General features: G+C 35.2%; 1 protein-coding gene across 1 annotated transcript in view; it reads right to left on the bottom strand.

Moving 5' to 3' along the window:
* Robo2 (roundabout guidance receptor 2) overlaps positions 1-25,255 on the bottom strand; it is a 1,235,714-nt gene that overhangs the window by 116,478 nt on the left and 1,093,981 nt on the right. The window contains 1 exon segment of the mRNA XM_037209998.1: positions 5,346-5,473. Within this exon segment, the coding sequence (XP_037065893.1) occupies positions 5,346-5,473 (128 nt within the window).

Genomic DNA, 25,255 nt, shown 5'->3' with positions numbered 1-25,255 from the left:
CTTGGAAATGAGGGAAACTGTTTGCATAAATGAAGCTGCTGTTTTGATATCTCTTTCAAGAACCATTTTACAGATTACTTAATACGTTTTTTTATTTGATTATTATGAATGCAGTTCTTTTAGTATTTTTTTTTCTTTTTAATTTTGTTTGCCAAGGCAGATAATAAATCTACTTGATGGCAAGCTTCACTTGATAACCTTGTTTGTTGCCATGCTTTTGAAATTAAAAAACAATCAAACAAAAAATATACCGAAGAGACTTTGGTTTCAAGTGTTGATTATAAAACTCCATAAAGTATCCCCAATGTGCTAACATTCACATAATAATACAATTTCTGTATAAATATCACAATAAAACTCCGTGTCCTTGTTCCACAGCAACATTTCATCATGAAAATCAGCAGGTGGATGTTTTCAAAATCAGCAAATTAAACTCAACTGTGTTCCAGAATTAAATGGACTAAAATGGACATGACCTCTTGGGTCAGTTGACCTCGTTCTAATAAAACAACCAAGAGAAAGGCTGAACATTTCATTTATGTGCATAATGAAATAGACACAAAAAATAAAAGTCATAATTTTGCCCCCATTAACCGTACAATGTGAGCTATCCCAACTGCATGTCTTAATGGTATAACATGTTTTTCAATAATAATTTGCTGTACATTACATCATTCTACAGAGATTTATTAATACCATTTAACCCTTATTTTGAAGTTGTAATCTTAGATGAATGACAAATTCATACCATGGTGACACAAACACTAATTATCTGCATGCTCCAAATCAGAGAAGAAACAATTTAAGGTTTGCTGATCTTTTTTTACATATATAATATATATATTTATTATATTATATAATAAATATATAATAATTTATATTATTATAAAAAGAAAAATAATAAATGTATCTAAATAAAAATAATAAATGTATCTAATATATTTTATTGTATTATATATATTTATTATATATTATAATTTTTTTAAAAAAACAATGCTTTGTACAGTTTTTGTAGGTTTGCTTCCAATAAAATGCTGAACCTGAAACTTTCAACAAACTATGAAAACAATTAGCTGAGAATGTTCTCAAAGCAAACAGAACACTCCATGTCTCCTTGGGTCAAGCACTCAAGTTTAAAAACAAATCTGTTTTCTCTACAAACAAACAGCTCCTCACATGTTCTTAACATTTGTTTAGTCAGCAAACAGTTTTTGAATGGAATATTTTGGGGGTTGGTTATATAATTTTTGCCTCATTCATTTCAATCCCCCCAATATACCTTAGATATGATTTGGTCTAGATGAATTATTTTCACAGTCATTTACCTATTTAAGAATAAATCTTCTACATATGTGCTACATCGTTGGCTTGGTATTTGGGTGGGACTCCTGACAGTAGGAGTTAGGGGGTGCCTCTGACTCCTTCACTTGTTCTTGGGATCCTTTTCCTCCTACTGCATTGCCTCAACCAGTCTTAATGTGAGGGTTCGTGCCTGGTCTTAATGTATCTTGCTGTGCCTTGTGTAGTTGATATCCCTGGGAGGCCTGTTCTTTTCTAGGAGGAGATGGGGAAGGAGTGAATCCTAGAGGAGAAGGGAGATATTTGGCGGGGGGGAACTGGATGGAAAATGAATAAATGTATCTAAAATTATGCTCAGACTATGTAGGTGAGAGTACACAATTTTATTTGCATGAGTTGCTATATTTTTGTCATATACAATCAATAAATATATCTGGCTGGTAAATAATCAAAGCCATTTATGACCTAATTAATGAAGCATGCCAGTGCTGATAAGCAAGTGTTACCAACTGTCTAAACTGTTTTGATCTATGTTTACACGAAAATGAATGTAATAGAAAACAGATGGGTTGGGAGAAAAAGAACAGGGCCATTGAAAAAAAGAGAGAGAAAGCATCTTCACTCTCAGGGGTACAGATGCTTGCTTCCTGCTAGTTACCTGGAGACAAATGAGTGTTGTGGCATAATTTCTTTTTTTTTTTTTTTTTTATCAGATTAAAGATTCACCTAAGGATCCCTGACTTATTTCCTTCAACTTCAAACTCCTTCAAACCCTTTTCCTAACTTATAAATTCTTGTGGGAGCAAAGCTGTGCAAGGGTAAAGGTGAGGTGCAATGGAATCGCTGCCAACATCCATCTATTGAGAGATGAGAGGAACCATCTCATGCATGGTGGGCAGGGGGTTCAAGACTGGTAAGTTTCAACAGTACTATAGCAATGTCTACTCGGGAAGCAAAAATGCCCTCTGTCTTTGTGATCCTATTCTGTACCTGGGAGTACTTAACTTAAGCTCTTGGGATAACCATAGTCCAGCAGGAACACCGCTAATTCACTCTAGAGAACCTTAGGTTTAGTAAGTGCTTTCTGTTACTTATTCAATTCTACGGAGTCTAGAAATAAACATGATTCCGTAACTGGAAGAGTACATAACTCTCAGAAAGCATATGTTATAAAAGAATGTCCCTGTCTACCTCTGTTATTTAGGGCCAGAGAACTTCATGAATTGTTCTCCAAATCAGTTTATCAGGAGATTGGTTTTTCTGTTAACACCTTTGAAACACGACTAGTTATTCCCTTCCCTTAAATTGGTGTTTTGAATATGGAAACAACCAAACAAATTTCCATAATTTTAAACAGAGTTCTACCAGTAGACAGGGGTATGCTAGCAGAAAGCAAACATTTCAAAACTGATAGCATTTAACAGCAGTAAGTCACTGAAAGAAACAGAAACAGAAAGACTGATTTATATCCTCACAATTTTTTTAGGATGAACTCTTCAGCTATATGAACTAGATAGTCAACCTGTTACTGTTAATTATATACGAAAATTGGACGGGAGAGATGGCGCAGCGCTTCTAGAGGTCCTGAGTTCAATTCCCAACAAACACATGTTGGCTCACAACCATCTATAATGGGGTCTGATGCCTTCTTGTGTGTGCAGATGAGCATGCAGACAGAGTACTCATATACATGAAAGAGTAAATAAATATATAAGTAGTAATACCATATTTTACAACCACCATCTACTCCATCCTTACTATTTGAATTATTATATATTAGAATCAGTGATACTCAAAAACAGCAATGTTTGTTTGCTTCGTTGATTGGGTTTTGCTTGTTTTAAAACACAGTTTCACTATGTAGCCTGCACTGGCTTGAAAGTCACTGTAACTCAGGCTGGCCTCCAATTCATTACAGTTCCTCTGTCTCAATGTCTCATATGCTAAAACTATAGGCACAGATCTTTATGTCCCTCTTGGGATGACAATATTAATGTCACTGAAAAGATACAAACAACAACTTTAAACACTTATTTTGTGCTGTTGAACGTTCTATTGTGCCATGATTACTCTCAACAGTTCTATGAATGGGATACATTCTTAGCCTGAGATGTCTTAAATGTACATGTGAAAGGACAGTGTTGAATATAGAAGAATTTTAAAGTTTCCATAAACTTTCAGAGACCACGTATATACCAGTGAGTAGAATGTTCAAGTTATTTCAAAAATATGTTTTGACTAGACTTATCACCTGAAATTAGATTACAGAAGGTATGAGTGAAGGTATGATAAAGATTTGCTAGATATCAAAGGCTCCCATAGATGAAGATCTTTAACTTATTTTGGCTGTGTTTGTCAGTGTATGAACTAACTATAAATTCAAAGAACATTGTACAAACAGGAGATTCAGAGTGAGGAGTCCCTTAAACAGTTAAACCAACCCTGTTGCTTCATGGCAGCCCATGCCCAGGAATATTTTTACCGGAATGTCCTTGCTGTGAAGAAGGACAAACACCAGGCATACTCAGTGTACTTTTAGAAAACAGCCAAGACTGGGAAGAATCATGGAGACTGGATTGTACCAGGGGAGGCCTCTCCAGTTTGGGTTCATTCACCATTAGCCCATAATGCATGTAACTCTATAAAATAATTTTACCTACATGACAAGGCCAGAGCATTGCCCCACAATGGGAGAAAAGTGAGTGCTTGCTCTCACTTCTCCACAGATCAGTAGTATGACCCTAGACAGTGCCCTTCACCTTGTTCTACTTGCTCATCTGTCTGTTGAATGAGTAAGTAGCACCAGGCAAATGCTTAGGCGCTGCCTGTTTTTGGATCCTCACAACATAGCTCTGAGACAAATGGGATATCTTTTAATATCTTCTGTTGTAAAAACTTCAGAGACAGAGATCATAGACAGCTTGATATATTTAAATGAAGGAGATCTCAAAGAGCTACAACCAAATGTGAATCTTGAAAGTAAAAAAAAAATAGCAATAATTGTTGGTCTTAGCAAACTGAAAGATACTCTCGTGTACAAAGGTACAGAACTCCTTAATTCTGCTCTGTAGGGGGATGAGATTCATACCGTCTCCCATGGAGCCAGCCATTGGTGTCAATAGCGACTGCAGGCAAGTGGATAGAGTAACAGCATCAAACTGAGAAGTAGTGGCTTACAACCTCCCTAGCAACCATAAGCCCGAAGTGAAGCCAAGTTGAAACGAAGCAGCTTGAAAACAGGCCCATGCATATGTTATCTGTGGTTAGAGACTGGATCCTTTGTATTCCCAAGTTCAAGCTGACATGTGAAGAGAAATGTAAGTCAGTCTTTACCAGCAGTTTTGGCAGCCATCTTCAAACAACAAGGGAGAAGTGAGGTATTTCTATCTGGAGGTGTGTCTATCCCCTGTGAGGAAGGTCACTCATGTTCACTGTTTGTCAGAAGTGGTAGACCATCTAGCAGACTGAACCAGCTACTGTCTGAATTAGTTTATTATCATATTAACTGAGATTAAACTGAACACTAGTTCAGAGCCGGTCAGTGCATTTGGAAATCAAATTCTTTTATGGATTCTGTGAAAAAAAAGAAAGGAAAGAAGGAAAGACACACACACACACACACACACACACACACACAGAGAGAGAGAGAGAGAGAGAGAGAGAGAGAGAGAGAGAGAGAGAAAGGAGCGAGAGAGGGAGAGAGAGGGAGAGAGAGAAAGAGAGAGAGAGAGAGAGAGAGAGAGAGAGAGAGAGAGAGAGAGAGAACCATTTAAGCAATCACTTTATTTCAATTAATGATTTGGAAGGCAAAAACAACACTGGAATATTTATTATAATACTAAAACTGTATAATATATTCCTTTACTCTGAAACATTTTGCTATAGAGACCAGCCTGGCTTCCCATTTGTGATCCCTCTGTTACTGCTTCTTGTGTGGGGGCTACAATGCCCAGCAGCTCCTACTATTTTGAGCAGTCATGAACTTACCAACTGATCAAAATATTAGGCTCCTGGTTCAATTTTCTTTGATGCTTCAAGTCTCTTACCTCGGACAGTGAGAGTAGCAGAGGCTTCCACTTTCCCTACCCGATTCTCAGCGATACACATATAGGTACCTTCATCTGTACTCAAGGCCTTTTTAATTCTCAGGGTATAGTCATCTTTGATATCGTACCTGTGTAGAACAAGAAACAGCATTATTAAACAGCATCAGTCATATAGCTATTGCATATAGATAGTAATCCTCATTCATCCCTTTTTATATTGTGTTTTATATACACAAACATCTAGACACATATTACACTAATTCAGACTAAAATTATTAAAAATAAGATCACTAATTTTACAACTGATCACTAGTTGCTTGCCAGTTACCCATTCATTTTACATTGTGCAAATTGTTATGCTTTTAAACTATGAAAGGCAAGCTTTCCAATTTGTCCTATCCTTGGTGACTCTCCACAAATAAGGAAAATATTATACATTTTTTAGGGTCACTTGTGTTTTATTATTAGGTAAGTTAATCATAATGTATTTAATATGATTTTTAGGCATTGTGAATATAAGAAACTTAAAATATATTAAAAGAAGAAATATTTGTCTTATATACTGAGAAGTTGACAAAGTGAACACTGATTAAAAAAATAAATAAGTGAAGTGTTACTTTGTATTTTGGGTTTTTTTTTCCAACTCCCTATATGGACACTTGAAATGGACTTGAAGCAGCTTTTGGAAATGTGTTGCCCAAGCTCATTCACAATGATTTATTTCTTAAATTTAGAGAATAACAAACAATTTCAAAATAAGTTTACAACATACAACATTAACATGATTTACCGGAGTTGGTGCCTTGCAATGGGACTATATTCCTATACAACTCTAAGTTTTCAATTAGACAAGCCAGAAATTAATACTATCAGATTTCCACTCTTATGACCTTCCCTCTCAGTTTTCACTAATGTTTTCCAAACAGTTTTTTTTTTTCTGGTAGTTTATGATAGCTTACACTGCTTTCCTTTTTCCACATGCTGCACAGTTATTTAAATGTTCCTTGAAAAAATGTTTTAGTTGATTCTGCATGTTGGATACTCATTGGGATATATCGTTGTTTTAAGAATTGAGACAGGTTTCTAGCCTTAATCTCTCTCTTTCCCTTGGTTTTTTTGTTTGTTTGGTTGATTGGTTGATTGATTCCTTTTTGACAGGCTCTCATGTAGCCCAGGCTCTCAAACTCACTAAGTCACTGGAGGTAACTGGACTCCTGATAATTCTGCTTGAGCTTCTTAAGTGTTAAATGACACACCCCCACCCTGCCCAGCTAGTTTCAAAGAGCCCTGTAATTAGTTGTGTTCTACTTCTAACATTAGTTTTAAAAACAAAAACAAATAAAAATAACGAGAACAGCAACAACAAAAATGCCTTGTCTCTACTAATGACAGTTCTACTTTATATACACTGGCATGACCAAAAGTAATGTCTGTCTACCAAGCATGTCAGTGGCTTGGACCTCCCAAGCTCCTCTGTCTTTAATCATGGTATTGATTTCTCTGATTATATATTTACCTTGATTTTTTTTCTATTGACCATGGTTTAAGAGTTAAGAAGGCCTTATTCACTATCTGTGTTTGAAACCTTCCCTAACTGCACCAAAAAGAAATATAGCTACTCCCCTCTTGAAATGCAGACACATGTTAATGATTCTGTACTACTTAGAACTATTAGAGTTTTAGAGTTTTCATGGTTGTCTTTTTCCAAGAAGGGGGTCATCTTGTCTGTTTCACCAAATGCCCTCAGCATACTATTAGTAACAGAACTTCTAAAATTTATACAAGTCACTTAAAGCACAGACTTAGGCACCTATTAGCCAAATTTTAACAACAAGGTCACCCTGTGTTTCTAACAGTGGACAAGTATTTAAATTCTTTGGGTAAGAATTATCCCATTAGCAAAATTGCTCTAATAACAATGTCTGTTTCAATAGAAGGAATGCCAGCTATAGCTGTGAAATAAGTAGAAACAGCACAGCCAGAGGAAAGCATAATTCATAAGAGCTATTTATTATACATACAAAGAACTCAAGAGATGTACAACTAATGCCTTGTTTCCTGCTAATATGAATTCTATATAAATGTGAATGGCTTCAAGGATGGTCGATTACCATGTTTATCTATAAGGATGGCTATTACTACAGTTTAAGATAAATCCTAAGCTAAGAAAGTGCGAAAGAGTAATGATATGGAGGAAGAGTTGCTGATTAAATATATTATATAATAATTTAAAAATTAATGTATAAATATAGAGAACTCTAATCTCAGAAGTATCCTTCTGCTACATCACTGAGCAAAATCATATATCACAGATGATTTCATGTGCAAAAAAATTAGGTTTTCTGCTAAGCATTCAATTTATATAGGCAATAATATAAAATGCTGACTTTGACTCAAAATTTACGGTCCATCAGCATCACAGGAAGGCAGTCCCAGAAGCAGCAGAGGAACTGGTCATGTGACACCCATAGTCGGAAGAGAGCCATTGCCGTATGCATGCCAAAGGTCAGTTTGTCACGCCTTTGCATTTTCTCCACAAAAGATGATTGGGCAGTTCTTCCTACTTCAGTTAACGTGAAATCAAACAATCCCCACTACAAGCCCACAGGCCAACCTGGTGAAGACCATCTTTCAGTGAGGGTCTCTTCCCAGGTGATTCTCAACTGTATCAAGCTGACGATAAAAACCCAACTATCATACTTCCATTTAAGGTCTTTGTGGTGTATAATGTGTTTCCACATGTGACAGCAAGATGATAGGCAACCTGTAGAAAATGCCTATTTCCTGATGCAACTTTAAATAAAAAGCTGATTATATTGTTGTCGGGTATATAAAGGGACTATAAGCCACTACCAGTATATTTCTTTATTATAATAGAAAAAGCCCACCTTTATGTTGGATATGTTTGCTCTTTCTTATACATGTCTATCAGGTAATGTATTGTGTTGATTATTCTGTCAGGGTTTATGAATCCCTCAAAACTAACAGTATCCATACTTTTTAACAATCAGAACTATAGGAGCCTCATGACTATTTATCAATCTACATATAAGTTAATTACATTTCTCTTATCAGGTATCCTTCAATTTGTTTTTAACTGTCTTTACTTAGTCTGAAATAAATTATAAATGAGTAGAGCATGCTTTTATACAAAATCACCTATCAGCAGAGTGAAATTTTATATATGCGTGGCATATAGTAGCACTTCCTATTTTAATTAAAAACAGAAAATGAAACAGAGGAAGAATATTTCTGATGAGGCAGTTTTACTACAAACAAGATGATTTTCGTTGTGAAATCTGCCTGACTTGGACTTGTATGAAGGAAGCCATTGTTGCCAGGTTTGATTAATGACAGTTATGTTATCCCGGGCTGTCAGTTGCTACTCTAGATGTGCCTTCTTTCTTTTGATGTGAACCACCGCCGAAAAATACAACCCAATCAGATTTGGCCCCTGGACAACATGTGCGATCATCATTGTACCATGAACTCAGATTGATTGGTGACCAGCTGTGACGATGTAGGCCCAGAAACTCTGTTTTACTGTATGATTTTTACCCCAAAGGTGGGGGTGGGGGTTAAAAAAAAAAGGGAAGAGCAATTTGATTGTGTCAAAACCATTACCATCTGTTCAGCTAAACAACAAACAAAACAAAGTAAATTTACTTTAACAATTATAAATAACAGTTTGTCTAGAAGGCACTGTCCATGTGTTTTGATATTTGATGAATAATACTAAAAATGTCTCAAAAGAGAAATAATTACTAAGATTATTTTAGGAAACAAAATGCTACATTCTAAAAATCATTTCTCACTTTCCATAAGGAAATTTATTATATTTCTTTATATAGTCCTGCTATACATAGCAAATTTCCTATCATACATAGTAGGAAGAAAATTTCTATAAATGAAAATTAATTGAAAATATCAGGCAATACTTGAAAATTTTGTAGCATTACCTTATTTTCTCAATCCCTATTGTGCAAATTTCAAATTGGATCTGTATGATAGAAAGTTACTACAGTTTTCTGACTCTTCTGAATATATTAAAATAGGGGCTTCATGCCTTTGATGATGGGAATAGAATTGCAGAGGACCAATAAAAGGAATATAAACTAAATTTTTAGGATAATCTAGAAATTTCCCATGTTGAAAGCCTGTGTCTCTCCTCACCTTGTTTGGATTATATAAGAATTCCATAAAACTTCCTGAATGATAATTCTCATCATAAAAGCATCTGTTTTCATAGGAGAAAACTTATTTCTTCAATGTCTTTTACTTTTTAAAAACCATTTACAACTTAATCTAAGATTTCTAGCTGATCTTCCAGAGCAAGTGTTTGTATTAACACTCACAACTTTTAGTATGCATCTGCTTTACTAAAAGTTAAGATAGTCAGTCATGAAACTATGTATTGTAATGAACTATACATTATTATGAACTATGCATTACTAAGAACTATGAATTATTATGAAGCAGGAATTATTCAATGTCTATGAAAGTAAATATTATTATTAGTTTAAAGTCTGTTTATTTTCCATTATGTGTAAGTTTCTGAGCATATAAGTGGGTATGTACATGTGATTATGGTGTCCAAGGAGATGAGGGGCATCTGACTCTTGTGGAGTTGGAGTTATAGGATGTTGTAAGCCACCCAAGGTAGATGTTAGAAACCAAATTCTGGTTGTTGGCAAGAGCAGTATGTGCCTCTCTCTCCAGCCCTGGTATTTTTTTTTTTTATTAAGAAAATTTGAAAGTTTTTTTCAAGTTGTATTATATTTCTATGAATCCAAAAAACTAAAAATATTTATTTATTTTGGATTATTTTAAATTTGAAAAGGCTGTAATAATAGGTCTTTCACATTCAGTAAAATTTCACTATGGACCTTTATAAACCTCGCTCTCAACACAATAAATCCTTTATTAATCTTATGAGATTATTAGCTGATTAATATGACTCATTCAAAAACATGTCTTTGTACAGTTAATATGTCATAGACATAGAAAACAACCTTTTAAAAATAATGGGCAGGGATGGAGGATACTTGTCTAGTATGTTTCAAGGTTCAGAGTTTGATCTCCCACAGTACTGCCCCTGTTTCTCCTAAAAAAAACCAAACTCTCAATAAGATTATTTATCAACTCCCTATAAATTATAGTCATAGCATTTATCTTTACCACTCTTTCCTGGAAAAAGTTACCCTCTTATTAATCTTGAATGAAAAACAGATTGTGTACTTTTCCTAAATTAATACCATTAATAGCTAAATTAGTAATGTTTCCTAAATTCTTTCATGGATAAGACTTGAACATATTAAAATCATGTAATTATTTCTAGAAACCTAAATCATGTGTGATACTTAATCTGTAATATCCAAGGTGTATCATAAAGGCAATATCTTAGATCACATGACTAATAAATGACTAATACAGAACTTCTATTTGGTGGCCAAAGATTGAGCCACTTTCTACAAGGCAAACTATGTCATGGACATTTGATTTGCAATTATTATGCATGCTTTGTTTAGAATTTGAGTAAGTGAGTCTTGCTATTCATTCAGGAATTATCAGAATCAATTCTGGACAAATAACCCAAGAAAATATGAAGAATGGCTACTCTTACCATAGAATTAATTGCAAAAGGTAATTCAAACTGCAGTTTTACTCAAATACATAGTGAAATTTTAAAATACAAAGTCACTCATGATTGAACTTTCTGTTTTGTTCTGAAATCTCCAGCAGGAATATCTAATCTTTAGCCCACAGGCCATGTGTTCTTCAGAATAGCTATTAATCTGCCACAACAAAAAATGGCAACCTTTAAATATTATGAGATTTCTTAGTTCTTAAAGGACTTTGTAATTCTCAAATATAAACTTGGTAAAATACAGCATTGTGTCACTACGTCCTGAGGTTGGAGATGCAGACACAGAAATGCCTGTGAAACACAAAACTTAAAGTCTTACTTATCCAATTAACCAAATTATATTTTAACTAACATTTAAAGCCGGAAAATTTTTCTAAAAGCTACCATTGTCTCTTCCTTCCTTTGCCACTTCCAAATCTAGGCTTGGGTGATTTCCCCCTATCAACATTAACCAGGGATGGAGGATCCCTATTTAAAAAGTACCCTTTATTCATGGCTTCCATTTTCACAGTTTCATTTATGATCATCCTTGGCCTGAAAAGTATTGTTTATTTTTAATCAGAAGGATGTAGGAAGGAGGAAGACAGATAGATAGATAGATAGATAGATAGATAGATAGATAGATTGATGATTGATAGATATATAGATGATAGATAGATAGATAGATAGATAGATAGATAGATAGATAGATATAGAGAGATAAATTGATATATGGGGGATGGATAGATAGATGATAGATACATAGATGGAAGATAGATAGATAGATAGATAGATAGATAGATAGATAGATAGATGGATAGATGGATTGATTGATAAATGGAGATAATAGATGACAGATACATAGATGGATGATAGATAGGTAGATAGATAGATAGATAGATAGATAGATAGATGATAGATGATAGAAGAGAAAAAGAAGAGAGAAAAGTAAATCACTTTTATTAGCTTGTGTTATGGTAGTTCTTTTTATTATTAGTTGTTTTTAATCTCTTACTGTTTCTTATTTCAAAATTTAACTTTACCAAGGGTGTATTTGCATAGACAAACACAGTGCATGAAGAATTCCTTGTTACTTGTATTTCCAGACATACAGATAAGGGAGGTCTCTAATACTGCATTCCCTTTTGTACAGCCAGGAGAAGCAAGGCATTTTCAAACTACAAAGCTGGGAGGAAATAAACAAGACACAATGTTTAAAACATCCATATTGAGAAACTGCAGTTGACTATCTGACAAAGAGCAGATTTCAGCTCGCAGTCCAATAAGGTCAAATAGAGCAAGCATTGTGCAACTGTGTCCTGGGTTTGGACCACTTACAAGATGCATTCTCTCTCTCTCTCTCTCTCTCTCTCTCTCTCTCTCTCTCTCTCTCTCTCTCTCTCTGGAATTCTGCAATTAAGCTATATCACAGCTGGGACTTCCCCAATGGCCAAACCATGCGGCCAACCTAAACAAGAACTCCCTAAACATTTTGTTTTCTTTGGTGAGAATTGAATTCAGAGCTTCAAGCATGCTAGGGAAGTATCTCCAACGAAACTTATCCCAAATCCTCCTGCTGGACATCTTAATCTGTGTAGTCTGTGGCTGCGGGTCCTTGCCTCTCAGTATTCTGATATAACCGTAGACACTGAAGAGTCTTCTAGGCATCAATTTTCAGTGTAAGTTTGTGGTTAACTACTAAGGTCACAGCCTGCAGTTCTCAGCAATCACTGTCCATCTTCTCATCATCTTGCTCTTATTTTTGACCACCTCTAAAAGATGTATCACCACTGTAAAAACTCCTCTGATTTCGAAGCAACCTCTAACCCTGTCTATAAAACTTATTTCTCTCCCACTTACCCAGATATTTATTCCCAATGCCATAAAGGAAGTCTTTCTTAATGGCTAGCTCTCTGGCAAGGGGTAGATAAGAAAAGTGAAGAGTGCCCCACCTCAGATATTCCAGACAACCTCAGTGTCTGACACAAAGTACTAACAAATATTTTTTAATGAAATACTGTACTGCATCATAAATAAAATAACAAAGTAGAACAAAGCATAATTTGATTTCAATGAAGCTCATGTTACCCAGTGTTCTAAATGACTGTGGATTTTCCTCCTCTTTAAGATAATTAATACAGTAATTAATAGTGCCTATTTCACAGGACTATTGAAATTTTACTGTAAAAATGACAAATATTTCACAATTAGGAAAGCATGTTGAAAGAAAGTTGTGGAAGCGGGTTCAATTATCCTTTTATTTAGAAATAATTATCCAATTGGCTTAGGCTCTCGCAAGGTAATTTGATTTTACAATATGACTAGAATTCAAATATCATACTTGGAACATTGGATATATCTCACAGTCAGATATTTGGCACGAAATTAACCTTGACTCTCAAATCTTTTAGAAGAGGATCTCAGCTATTAATTCCACAAGAATCCATAGGCTCCCACATCTGCTTTGATGTGCAAGTCCTATGCTTGCAGTCTTTGAGATGGGAGTGATAGATAAGCTTTACAAGTGAGCATAGCTGAGCTAAGGAGGGTGTGGCATTGTCACTTGGGGATGTTTAGTCTGAACAATGCTCTGGAAAACCAAAAAGACTCTCTTAACTTTTTCTTTTGTCCTAGAAATGCCTTCATAAAATATGACTGTGGAATACTTTGGAACTTGAACACATCCTAAAGGGGGCACTTCTGAAAACTAGTTGTATCAAGTAACTTGTTGCTTGGCAAATCTGATTGAAAAATGCAGATTTAGGACTGCATCTACATAGGGTGACTAGTTTTGTCAACTCAGCAATAATTCAATGAGCAAAGAAAAATTTTGCCTTATATATTCTAGAAAATATTCCAAATACATTTATTTGATAGCATTAGCGAAGCAATGTACTTGCTAGTAGACAGTGTTTTCTAGTCATGTAAAGGAAGCTGTATCCATGAACTATCAACAATATGGCTTCCTAAACAAGACCTGTACCATGACAGCATTGTTTGATGGGCCAATATGGAAGATGAAAATTTCATGAGGACCCACCCTAGAAGAATTAAACTGCTGAAAGAGGGGGAATTATTTTTCTCTAGGGACAAGAACCCTAACAATTTATTCAATTTCAAGTGGTAACCCTAAAGCATGTACATGTAAGCAACAATAAATGAGCTCAGTAAGTTGTAGGTATATATTTATCATATATATGTATATATAATCATACATATAAACACATACATATATACATATCAGTAATAATGAAGTCATGAATTTGAAAGGGTGTTGGAAAGTACATGGGAAAAAGTGAAGGGAATAAAGGAGGAATGTTAATTTTATAAATATAATAATCCTGCCTAATATTCTCAAAACATTAAAAAATTCAATTAAGAAAAACAAAATATGCAAAAATCCAATCATTCCTTAGCATTAGCGAACCAAAATGTCTTCATGTGTTAAGTAGTGATATGTTTATGTTAAATCCCACAATAGTATTATTTGTCCATCTCAAATGACACAAGCTTCATATGTAAGGAAGTGAGAAAAGACCATTATATTTGGAATATGCTCACTTGAATTATAGTCCATCATTTCTGCCCTAAATATAAAATAAAAGTCAACTCAGCATGGTGGCATAAAACGAAATCCCAAGAATTCAGAAGTTGAGATGAATTATGAGTTAAAGGTTACTCTCAGCTTCACAATAAACTACAGGCCAAGCTATCCTGTTTTTGAGACTGCCTCAAACACAAAACAAAACAAATATTTAAATACCATTTGATCAATGCCTATTTCATATTTCCCACTATCTTAGATTTCCTTGACTTTAGAACTATTGATATTTTAGCTTATCCTTTGCAGTGGTATTCCCTATTCCTAGAAGGCATTTTTGGAGCACTCTTGGCCACTACCCATGAAATGTTGAAAGCAACCAATGGAAGTTCACCCTAAAGCATTATGCAATGACACCTGGGGAGTGGGAAGAAACAAATTTCCCCAGTTGAGAAACTGCTGCACTGAAATGTAGAGCTAAATATCAGCTGTCAGTCATAGGCTAGGATGCTCATGATTTCTGATGAATACATCAAAGTTAGTCGGGCACATAGAGAAAAAAGATATAGTATAACACGAATCCTAATAGGTCTTTAAATACAAACCCAGAGCCAGAATATTGGGGTGAATGCTGAAAGATCATAGAGACAAAGGAACAAGCCACTGCCATGTCTCACCTCACCAATTCCACAAATTCCCTGACTGAAATTCTCCAAGTCCTCACCGGAAAATCTCCAGCCGAAAAAGCCTCTAGCTGAAAGGGATGATTCAGCCAAAAAGCCTTTAGTTCCTGTCTCCTCATGCCTAATATACCTTTCTCTGTCCAGCCATCACTTCCTGAGATTAAAGGTGTGTGTACTTCCCAGTACTGGGATTAAATGCGTGTGCCACCACTACCTAGCTCTGTTTTCTCTCCTAGCCTGAGTCAATCTCATGTAGTCCAGGGTGGCTTTGAATTCACAGAGACACAGATGGATCTCTGCCTCCTGAGTGCTAGGATTAAAAGTGTGTGCCACCACTCCCTGGTCTCCATGTTTAATATAGTGGCTTATTCTGTTCTCTGATCTTCAAGCAAAGTTTATTATGGTACACAATATATCACCACAATACAGTAATGAGTTCAGCTCATTTCCTTTTAGTAATAAGTGAAAGTCAAAACTAAAGAACAACAGCAGCTGCTGACTGAAGCATGGAATGCACATTCTTCCACTTACCAAATGAGGAATGAGTACATGTTTTTATCATCCGAGATAACAGGGCCTTTTCAACTTGGCCACATGTTGGAACTGCAACCTTGAGCATATTTTTCACTGTCTCTAAGCTTCAGGGGGCTTTTTTCATCAAGGCTGTTCAAAACATTAATTTTATGCTTTACAATTCTCAGTGCAAAACCAGTAGACCCTCAAAAACTTTAATTTTAATTAGTAGGTTCTTTGATTTTAAAATTATGTATGCTCCATAATATATTACTGTATATTGTGGTTAAGAAAGTGGGCTTTGGAACCGATGATTCTGCATTCCAGATCTCTTACTATCAATTAACTTTACACTTTCATTTTTCATTTGTAAATTATGGATGGCAACACATACTTGCTGCTTGAGGTAATTCTGAAAGATAAATGAACTACTCCTATGTAAAGCACTTGTAAATATTAAGTAATACTCCTATAGTTAGTAAATTACAAGATGTTTATTTTTCACATTCTAACTTCTCTGAAATTAAGAAGTCATCTCACCAAGTATGACATACCATGATCAAGTTGCTACATTTTTCTTCCTTAATAAAGTAACTGTTTCCAACTCCAGTCAACTCCACCATGAATTTTAAAACATAAATTACCACTATAGGGTTAAAAGTGGTTAGACTAAAAGTTATAATGGTTAATTATGATTGCCAAATTGACTGGACATCAAATCACTAAAGAGACCAAGGCCATGTCTGGGAAGAACTTGCCAGATTAGTTTAACAGAAGTGAGAACCCCATTCTAAATGTTGGGAGCAGCATTCCATGGGTTGATGTCCGGAATAAAAAGTAGGAAGTGATCTGAGGGCCAGTATTCCTCTCTCTTCACTTCCTGACTGTAAGTGTAATGTGATTGGCTGCCTTACACTCCCACTGCCAAGACTTCTCCCCATGATGAGCCAGATCCTCAAACTCTGAGCCCAAATCATCACTTCCTTCTTAAGTTGCTTTTGTCCAATATTTTGTCAGAGCAACAACAACTGTAATTAATCCAATAGTCATTTGACCTCTCTGTTTAAACATAATAATTGGACTCTGTTACACATACATAAATAAAAGTGGTTTTCTTAAATGCAGATCAAAATGCATTTCACTATGTATGGTTTTCATTAAAACTCATCAAGCAAATATCAAAAAATGCTTTCAAAAAATTCAAAGGTGTCTCGAATATTGTGTTGGAATGTGAAGAAGAAAGGAGGAACTGTAAACTCTTAATGTTCAAGTCTCTCAGACTTTGTGATTCTTTTAGTCATGATTTCTTTGACACCTAATGGTTTCTGGGGATTTCTTTTGTCTATTTCTGGAAACAATGTTGGAAAGAACAAATAATCATATTAGCAAAAAAAAATTAAAAAGATAAATTTATTCTAAATTGTGCACATAACAATTTTAGAAAATGTGTGTTTTCATAGACTGATGGTATATCATTACTGTAGGAGCAAAATTATATCCAATAAATGCTTTGTTACCCACAGTATTTTGTGACTCTCTGATAAACAGTATCCGTCAAGGCCAAGAAGTTCTACATTGTGTCTTCCTAGTCTTTAAGACCAAATAAGAAAATAAAATTAAAAAAAAAAACTGTAAAAAAATAAATAAAAAATAAACAATCTAAAAAAAGGAAATATGTAAACAGAATCTCCCCTGAAAGAAAAAAGGTACAGTGCATCATCAATGCAAAAGGATCTCCTAGAGAACAAACCAGCTGTTTACTACTTCAGCATGCAAAGATGAATGTGTAACTTTTAAAAGAACACAAAACAAGCAAACAATAGCATTGCCCTTGGGCAGACCAGTTGGCTCAGGTAAAGGTGCTCACAGTGATATCTGCCAACCTGAGTGTGGTCCTCAAAGTCTACATGTTAGAGGAGAAGACAGATCCCCATAAGATGAACTTTGACCTCCACATGCATACTGTGATGTGACTATGTGTGTAATTTTAAACATTTTTATTTTCCAAAACATGCATCTAATCATATATTTTCTTGTATGAATTATTAATGATGTAAGATTTGATGCTTAATGTTTTTATTATCAATTAAATAGCAATCAATTGATTAATTAATTAATTATCAATCAATAAAATATCTTCTAATTTCAAAAAAAAAAAAAGAAATGGAAAAGGCTCAACACCTCCAGACACTGTTCAAATGTGTGGACTTAGGAATCAAAAATCCAAAGTCTCTTATAGCAGTATGTCTTGGAAAATTTATTGTCATTGTGTCTATGTTACCACATTTATACAGATAGTAATATTTACTGCATAGAATTATGATGAGAATAATCAAGTCAAATCAAGTAAATCTGTGTTTAAGCAATAACAGTGCAAGCAAAATTTATCATCATCATTATTATTATATTTTATGGAAAATAAAAATGTAATAAAAATGGTTTTGATCTTTATTGGGATTTTTCTATAGAAGACTATGTAAGCAGTAAGTATCAAGAAAAGTTCTTTATGCTCCTTCTTGCTACTTGCACAGGACCTGCACACATACAACAAAACAAACACAAAAATAGGAAGTAAACTAGTTGGCAGAAGGCAGAGGATGAGTAGGATTGAAAAAAGGGAAAGAGAGGATAGTGTGGGTGAATATGATATCTATATCTTATATACATATATGAAATTTGTAAAATAAAAAATTAATAATAAAAAGAAACAAACAATAGAAAGACCAATTCTGAATTTAAATTATTTAAACAACACAGAAATGGGGAAAGTTGTATATAAGACATCAATATTGGTAGCCATTGGATGGTAGATGTGCAAGTAACTTAATTTTTGCATACTTATTCATTTCACCTTTCTAATTTTTTGTTTTTTTAATTGAAGAAAAAGACAACACCCTACTTTCCTGATTATTTTTAGCTTTTGCCATGAATTATGCTATTTATGGATTTAAACATATCACAGAAAACATTCCATTTAACTTACATATTTCAAGAGATGGGTGCTTGCATTCATCATTACAAGTTATCATCTCCCAAAAATCTACACTTTAGATTCATGTCATAATTCAAATTATATAAAACAATAACAGAAATAAGAAATATATCTTAAGACAAGCCCAAGGGATATTACAAGTCATTCAAGTGATTCTAACCATAAATTGCCTTTGGAGGATTTGTGTTAAAAATCTTTTTTTTTTTAAGTCAACAATCTTTTTTAAAATGTTGTTTACATTTAAGAAAATAACACAAGAACCTGGGAAAGCGTCTCTACCAGAAAAAAAGCAATTCACCTGTAGTACTAAGTATTTCCTGATGAGCCGAAGTCACTATCGAGCCTTGGCTATGGTCCTTGTCTTGTTACCCCCAACCCTAGGTCAGAGAGTCTGAAGGTCCTGAAAGCTCTGATGCTTTGATGGAAGAAGCACACCTACCATGGCTTCCATGATGGGTGATATACACATGCCAGTGACAGGTGGCACTCAGACAGATCCTTTTGCCCTGAGAACTGGCACCTGGTCTTGGCTCAACCCACACACAGCACAAGAGCTGCCAGTTAATGGGCGTCAGAGTTTCTCTTGACTTCAGTGCACTTCATATCCTGAGTTTGTTCCAGATTGAGAGTTGACAGCTGGCCAAAGCAAAGATTGAATGCCAGGTCCAGCATTGGTCCTATGTTGAGATTCTCAACAGATGGGCCAGTGTGGTCATAGGACCAGCCACCATGATCTCCCACCCTAGGTGGCAATTAGTTTTATGTTGACACTAACTATTAGCACCTATTTGATGAAAACACAGGAAAAGTTCCATCCTGGCAACAATGGAAGCTTCCAATTAGTCCAGTATGTAAACAAAATATCGAGCATCAGTTTCCAAAATTATGTACACTATTCCAAGTTTGAGTTTTCCATGTAGCCAAATATTTATTTGTAGCTTTAAAAACTTCTCTAAAAATCACCTCAAGTGTTTCACTATATATCTACATATCTACTATATCAATATATATTTATATATATGAAATTTAAACCAATTACCTAATTTTATACACAATATAAAATTTTAATTGGGTTGAGTTTATAAACAATTACTAATCCAAAAAATATGAAAACTAGTTTAGAATACTGATTTCATGTTGGGAAGATTGTAAACTTATTTCTGTCACTAATATGAATGCATGATGTTGGAAACTAAATTACCATAAATATGTGTTTCTGTATCTCTCAAATGAGAGTCATATTATGCTGTGACAACATCCCTTAACATGACATCATTGTGGTAAGAAACGAGCTTTTAGTAGTGCTTATGGCACCTGGCAAGTTCTCTTAAGTATTCTTAATGGGGTGCCACCATTCTCATTATAAGCATAAAAACAGCAATTCACTGGAACACCTGGAAGATTGTGATCCCAACTTAAAATCTGATGGCACTGGGCCTGGGACCTAGTACTGGAGGAAGTACAATTTTCCAGACAGAGAAAAAAAAAACAAGTAGTGTTTTCTAGACCTGGCAAACTGGTTGGTAATATTTACCAATGAGTCTATATTAATTCAAAGCAAAGGTGGTATCTGTTAAATAAGCAATACTTAATATTTCTATAGATATTGTTTAGTCAGGTGAAAAAGAATGTGAAATTAACCCAAATTGAATGTTCCTTTTTTTTTCATCATTAATCCTCTACTCCTGAACTCAGTAAATGGTATTATAGCACCTTCTGTGTTTACCAACTGTATAGTGTTCATGGTGCTTTGAAATAATCATATCATTTCATAACCTCTCAGTTAGAACCTGCCAAAGCAGAGGGTAGTCACTAGCCACATCACACTCTTGTTCTGTATCTTCAGGATGTAAAACACACAGAGTTTACATAGCTTCTCCAAGGTCACAGTCCTTCTTACTGGTAAAGAAATCTGTCAAATATCCTTGTTAGAAGATAGAGGTCGAAGCAGACACACACAATCAAACAGTGTCAGAACAAGGTCTCCACACCAACAACCTGAACAATAGACTACATACTTACACTGGCATTGGCAAAAAATTATTCCATACTAATTGCCCTTGCAGTTTCTAAGGTTTTTTTTCCTACAAAGAAATGGGTAAAATACTTATTTAACATTGAAGATAATTTTTGATTTATACTTTTCCTTGTTTATTTGGCTCATGGGGATAGACGCCTTTTTGGACAATGTTTGAAATATATTGCTTTTCCCATGTTCTTAGTAGTCCTTGTCTTTTTCTAAAATTGTTTTAATTGACCAATCTCCACTAGCCAATCTAATCAAAGTGGGTATTTATCAGAAGCACAAATTACCATGTGTCCTTGAGGCTCACACTGAACATGAGGATAGCAGTTCTCTGCAGCAGGGTAGCTGAGCGCCTGTTCAGCATCTCCTGCATCTGAGAGGCACATATTCTAAACAATAGCGCTTCCAGACAATTAATACAGGAACATTTTCCAGGGCTAACTGTAAAGAGCCACTTTGTTCAAAATTGCACACAAAGCGGGCTATAAATGGTTCTATTCAGGTTCTCTTCGGAGAGAATCATCTATTTCTGTGAATCTCCTATTCCATGGAACTGAGAACCTTGGAAAGTCTCACTTAAAATAGACTTCAGAAAAGGAACTTGTCAGTGGGCTGAGGAAAATTGATAGAATTTTGCACTGTATTTCGTAAAATGCTTATTCTCTAGGCCCTTTTCTGTTTTATGAAATATTCATGAATTACCTACACTATATGGAAGCCATCAACTGCATTTAGAAGTGGCAGTCATACATAAGAATGTAAATGGCATATTTTATTTCTTTTCTCCCCCCACAGAAAAGCTATTATGAACATTCTACTCTACTATAGATCCTTATTGAGGAAGTTAGTGTCACTTTAGAGTTAGTTTAGAAAACAAAATAAATAAAAAGGAAACAAAACTTGTGGCGCTAACTCCTGGTGACTTGTGAAAATCAAATGAATGATGAAATATACTGAATGTTCAATTTACATTATTTTGCTAACAACTTGAAATGCAGACTGTACTTTAATGTTTACAGATGAGATCATAATTAGGATAATCTTCCATCCTTTTACCCAAGTTTTAAGGAGCTTTTTAAATTCTCCATCCCACTGTTAGATTGAATAGAATATTGTAGTAAATGCTAGTCAGTTTTGATCTTATTGCTTTGTACATAATAATGTAATATTTGCTCCTTTGTTGGCTTATAATATACTAATAGAGTTTGCAGCATATGAATTTTTGATCTACTCTTTTTGATAATCTCTTTATCTTATGGCACTAGATGACACAGAATGGTGTACTGCCCTCTTCATTACAATGTCTAGCAACTTCTATCACATAAAATATCGTGTGAAAGCATATATTAAATCATCTGATCATCAAAGAATACTAATAAGAACAAGGTCTAGGGTCACCTGACATTCAGGGAGGATACAGCACTAAGAAGAAAGAGTTCTACCTCAGCCTTTGGTCTTTGATGTATTCAGTATGTAAATGGTTATCTATACTCTTGTCTCATTTACCTACAATTCCATGAAGACAAAAGGCACCACTTGCACTTTGCTTTAAAGAATTACTTTTGAAACTGGTGAAGAGAACTGAGAACTTAACAATAAATTGTTGCTTCTATATAAATTACATAGCTGAAAATGGGTTATTAAGAAATGAAAAACCATTACATAGTCTGATGTACCTTCTTCTTTTTTTTTTTTTTTGTATTTATGTATAAAATTTTTTCTTGACCAAGCTGGCTTCGAACTCACAGAGATCTACCTGGCTCTGCCTCCCGAGTGCTGGGATTAAAGGCATGTGCCACCACCACCCAGCCAAATTTTGTCATTAAAAGAAAGTACTCAGGTGTATTGGTACATGCCTGTAACACCAGCCCTGGAGAAGTAAAGGCGGGATGGCTACAAGTTCAAGGCCAGCCTTTGCTACCTAGTGAATTTTAAAAAGTCCACCTGGGCTGTATGAGACTTTTCTTTAAAAATACTATTTTTACTCTTTATTCGTGTGTGTGTGTGTGTGTGTGTGTGTGTGTGTGTGTGTGTGTGTGTGTGTGTGTAAGCCAGAGATGTTTTCAGATCCCTTGAAGCTGGAGTTACAATTGGTTGTCATCCAGTGTGGGTGACTGAACCGAGGCCATCTGGAAAAGCAATCACCAAAGCCATCTTTCTGGCCTTATGGTATTGTTTTCTTTCAACTCATTATTGTAACCCTCTCGAAAAACATACACTGTTGATTTTTATAGTTACAAAAAAGCAGTGGAATTCTTTTCTTCTGATTTTCAGTCATGATCTAGTTTCTTTAGATGCTTCTCCAAGAAATTACTACACTCTGCTTAACAGATACAATGTAAGTCATCTTTTCATTTTGATTATGTGGAAAATGATAGCATTAAATAGCATTTCTCTGTTTGGGCATAGGATTGTTGTTAGACTTTCCATGTCTTCTATCTCAATCAGACATTCTAGCTGTAAAAAATAATAAGAAGAATAATTCAGCTCCACAAAAAGAGAAAGCTTAGGAGAGGCTAAAGCTAAACAAAATAAATGGACACACTGTTACTATTTTAAAATTATGTTCACTAGGATGAATGAAGCTAAGGCAAAGATCCTCCCTGACTTCATCTTTTCCACTGAAAGGCTGGCACAGACCGCTTCTTCTGTGTTGAAGCTATCACAGCATTTTGTCAATTTAAACATGAATTGAAAAGCTTCCCTAGCCTCCAAAAGAAAAATAGTCACATATTACTCACATAGTAATTACGTGCTATGCAGCTGCCCTACAAAGCTTTACTATAAATGTTAAGCCTGAACCACTACACAAACTATATTCAGATTTCATTAAACATTAAGCCAAATAAATGTCATTCCCCACACCAATTACATATAAAAGAACAATGGTCATCTTCCTTGTCTGAGACATAAAAACAAAATGGAATCAATGTTGTTGATCTAGTGTGTGGCTTGCTGAAAAGCATTACTGTTATCCTTCCCCAAGTAGAGAGGTCTCTTTGCCTTTCATGTTCAAGTAAGACTTATGCTAATAGGCACAAATCAAGACTGAATTAGCTTCTTTGAAACATCATTGGAGTCTGAGAAGTGAAGAAAAAGTGCCCGGCTTCCATCAGGATAAAAGTATTCATCAATTTGCATATTGAACCTCTCTAACATTATGATTTAATGCTAACACTTCCATTTGTCTAATGGATTAAAAATATTTAACTAGTCCAACAAGTACTGTAATAGTATAATCCTGGTAGCAAAAGACTAGAGGCCAAAAATATGGAAACATTTTGCAAAAAGTACTATGAGTTTTTTTCATATTTAACTGTACTCCTTGAAAATGTAGTTTATATAGCACTTTTGATTTTTCACAAGCAACCTGAACTTTAAAGCAAACGACTTTTACAAAACTTGGAAAATAGTGGAGAAGCTAATGTTGTCACATTTATCACTTAACATGTAATAAAATGGGAAAATAAAAGTAGTCTTAAATTATATATTAGTTTTTTTAAGGCACTTTAAAATTGAATATCAACTCATAACTTTCTAGCATGTATTTTTATCTCAACTTGATTTTACTTAACAATTAGAGTACACATATAGGAAAGCAAAAGAATAAATTGACTATATAAAGTTAACATATGAAGTGAAAATAAAATTTTAAAAAACTCAACAAGACTAAAGCAGGCATAGTGTCTGCCACAGCCTATCTTCTCAGCCCTTGAGTGGACTGGGAGATTTATAATGCTCATCAAAAATGTCTCTGTTATGCCCAGATCACGGGCACCCCCCAAAAGACCACCACTGAGACCAAATCCCATATGTAAAAGCAAGGAGCCTTTATTTATCTTGATAGAGCTTGGTCTCTCTATCTGTCCAACATAGTGGTGAGAGCAGAGAGCCCTGAGCTCAGGTGGGGTGGGGCTTTTGGTCATAGCAGAGGTTGGGGTGAGGGGATTTTCAGGGTCCAGGACCCTGATTGGGGGACAATTGTCTAGGAGTTGTCTATAAAACAAAAACAGGTGTGTGCTAGACTCAGGGACATCTGGCCACCTTATCTACTAGTTGGAATGTTGAGGATGTCAGATACTTCCCCATCCCTGGGTGGATCCCTGGGTGGTGTCAGCTTAAGGCTTTTCTTGGATCTGGGTGTTGCCTGCCAGTAAGACTCTCACAGAAGCTGTGCCTGGGCCCCTAAGCCTGTCATGGCAGCCATGTAGTCAAGCTGTTCTGGGGCCCGTCCATAGTCTCAACAAACAATGGAGCAGGCTAACAGTCTGTGTCCTTGACTCATGAGCCTCTGATACAGTGTAAGAGATGCTGGCCACCTTTGAGGCCTTCTCTCCCCACCTCCATCCCCACCCCTCCCACCCCACCCCACCCTCCACCAAAAAAAATCCCTGAAAACCAAAAACATACAACTCGTCTAAACACACACACACACACACACACACACACACACACACACACCCAAGTGAAAAAGACATGTAAACATAGGGTCAGATATCCTGTAGCATATCTGACTAGTATTCCTCTTC

Source organism: Peromyscus leucopus, chromosome 12 (assembly GCF_004664715.2).
Source record: "Peromyscus leucopus breed LL Stock chromosome 12, UCI_PerLeu_2.1, whole genome shotgun sequence".
NCBI lineage: Eukaryota > Metazoa > Chordata > Mammalia > Rodentia > Cricetidae > Peromyscus > Peromyscus leucopus.
This window is presented reverse-complemented; position numbering and strand designations above follow the sequence as displayed.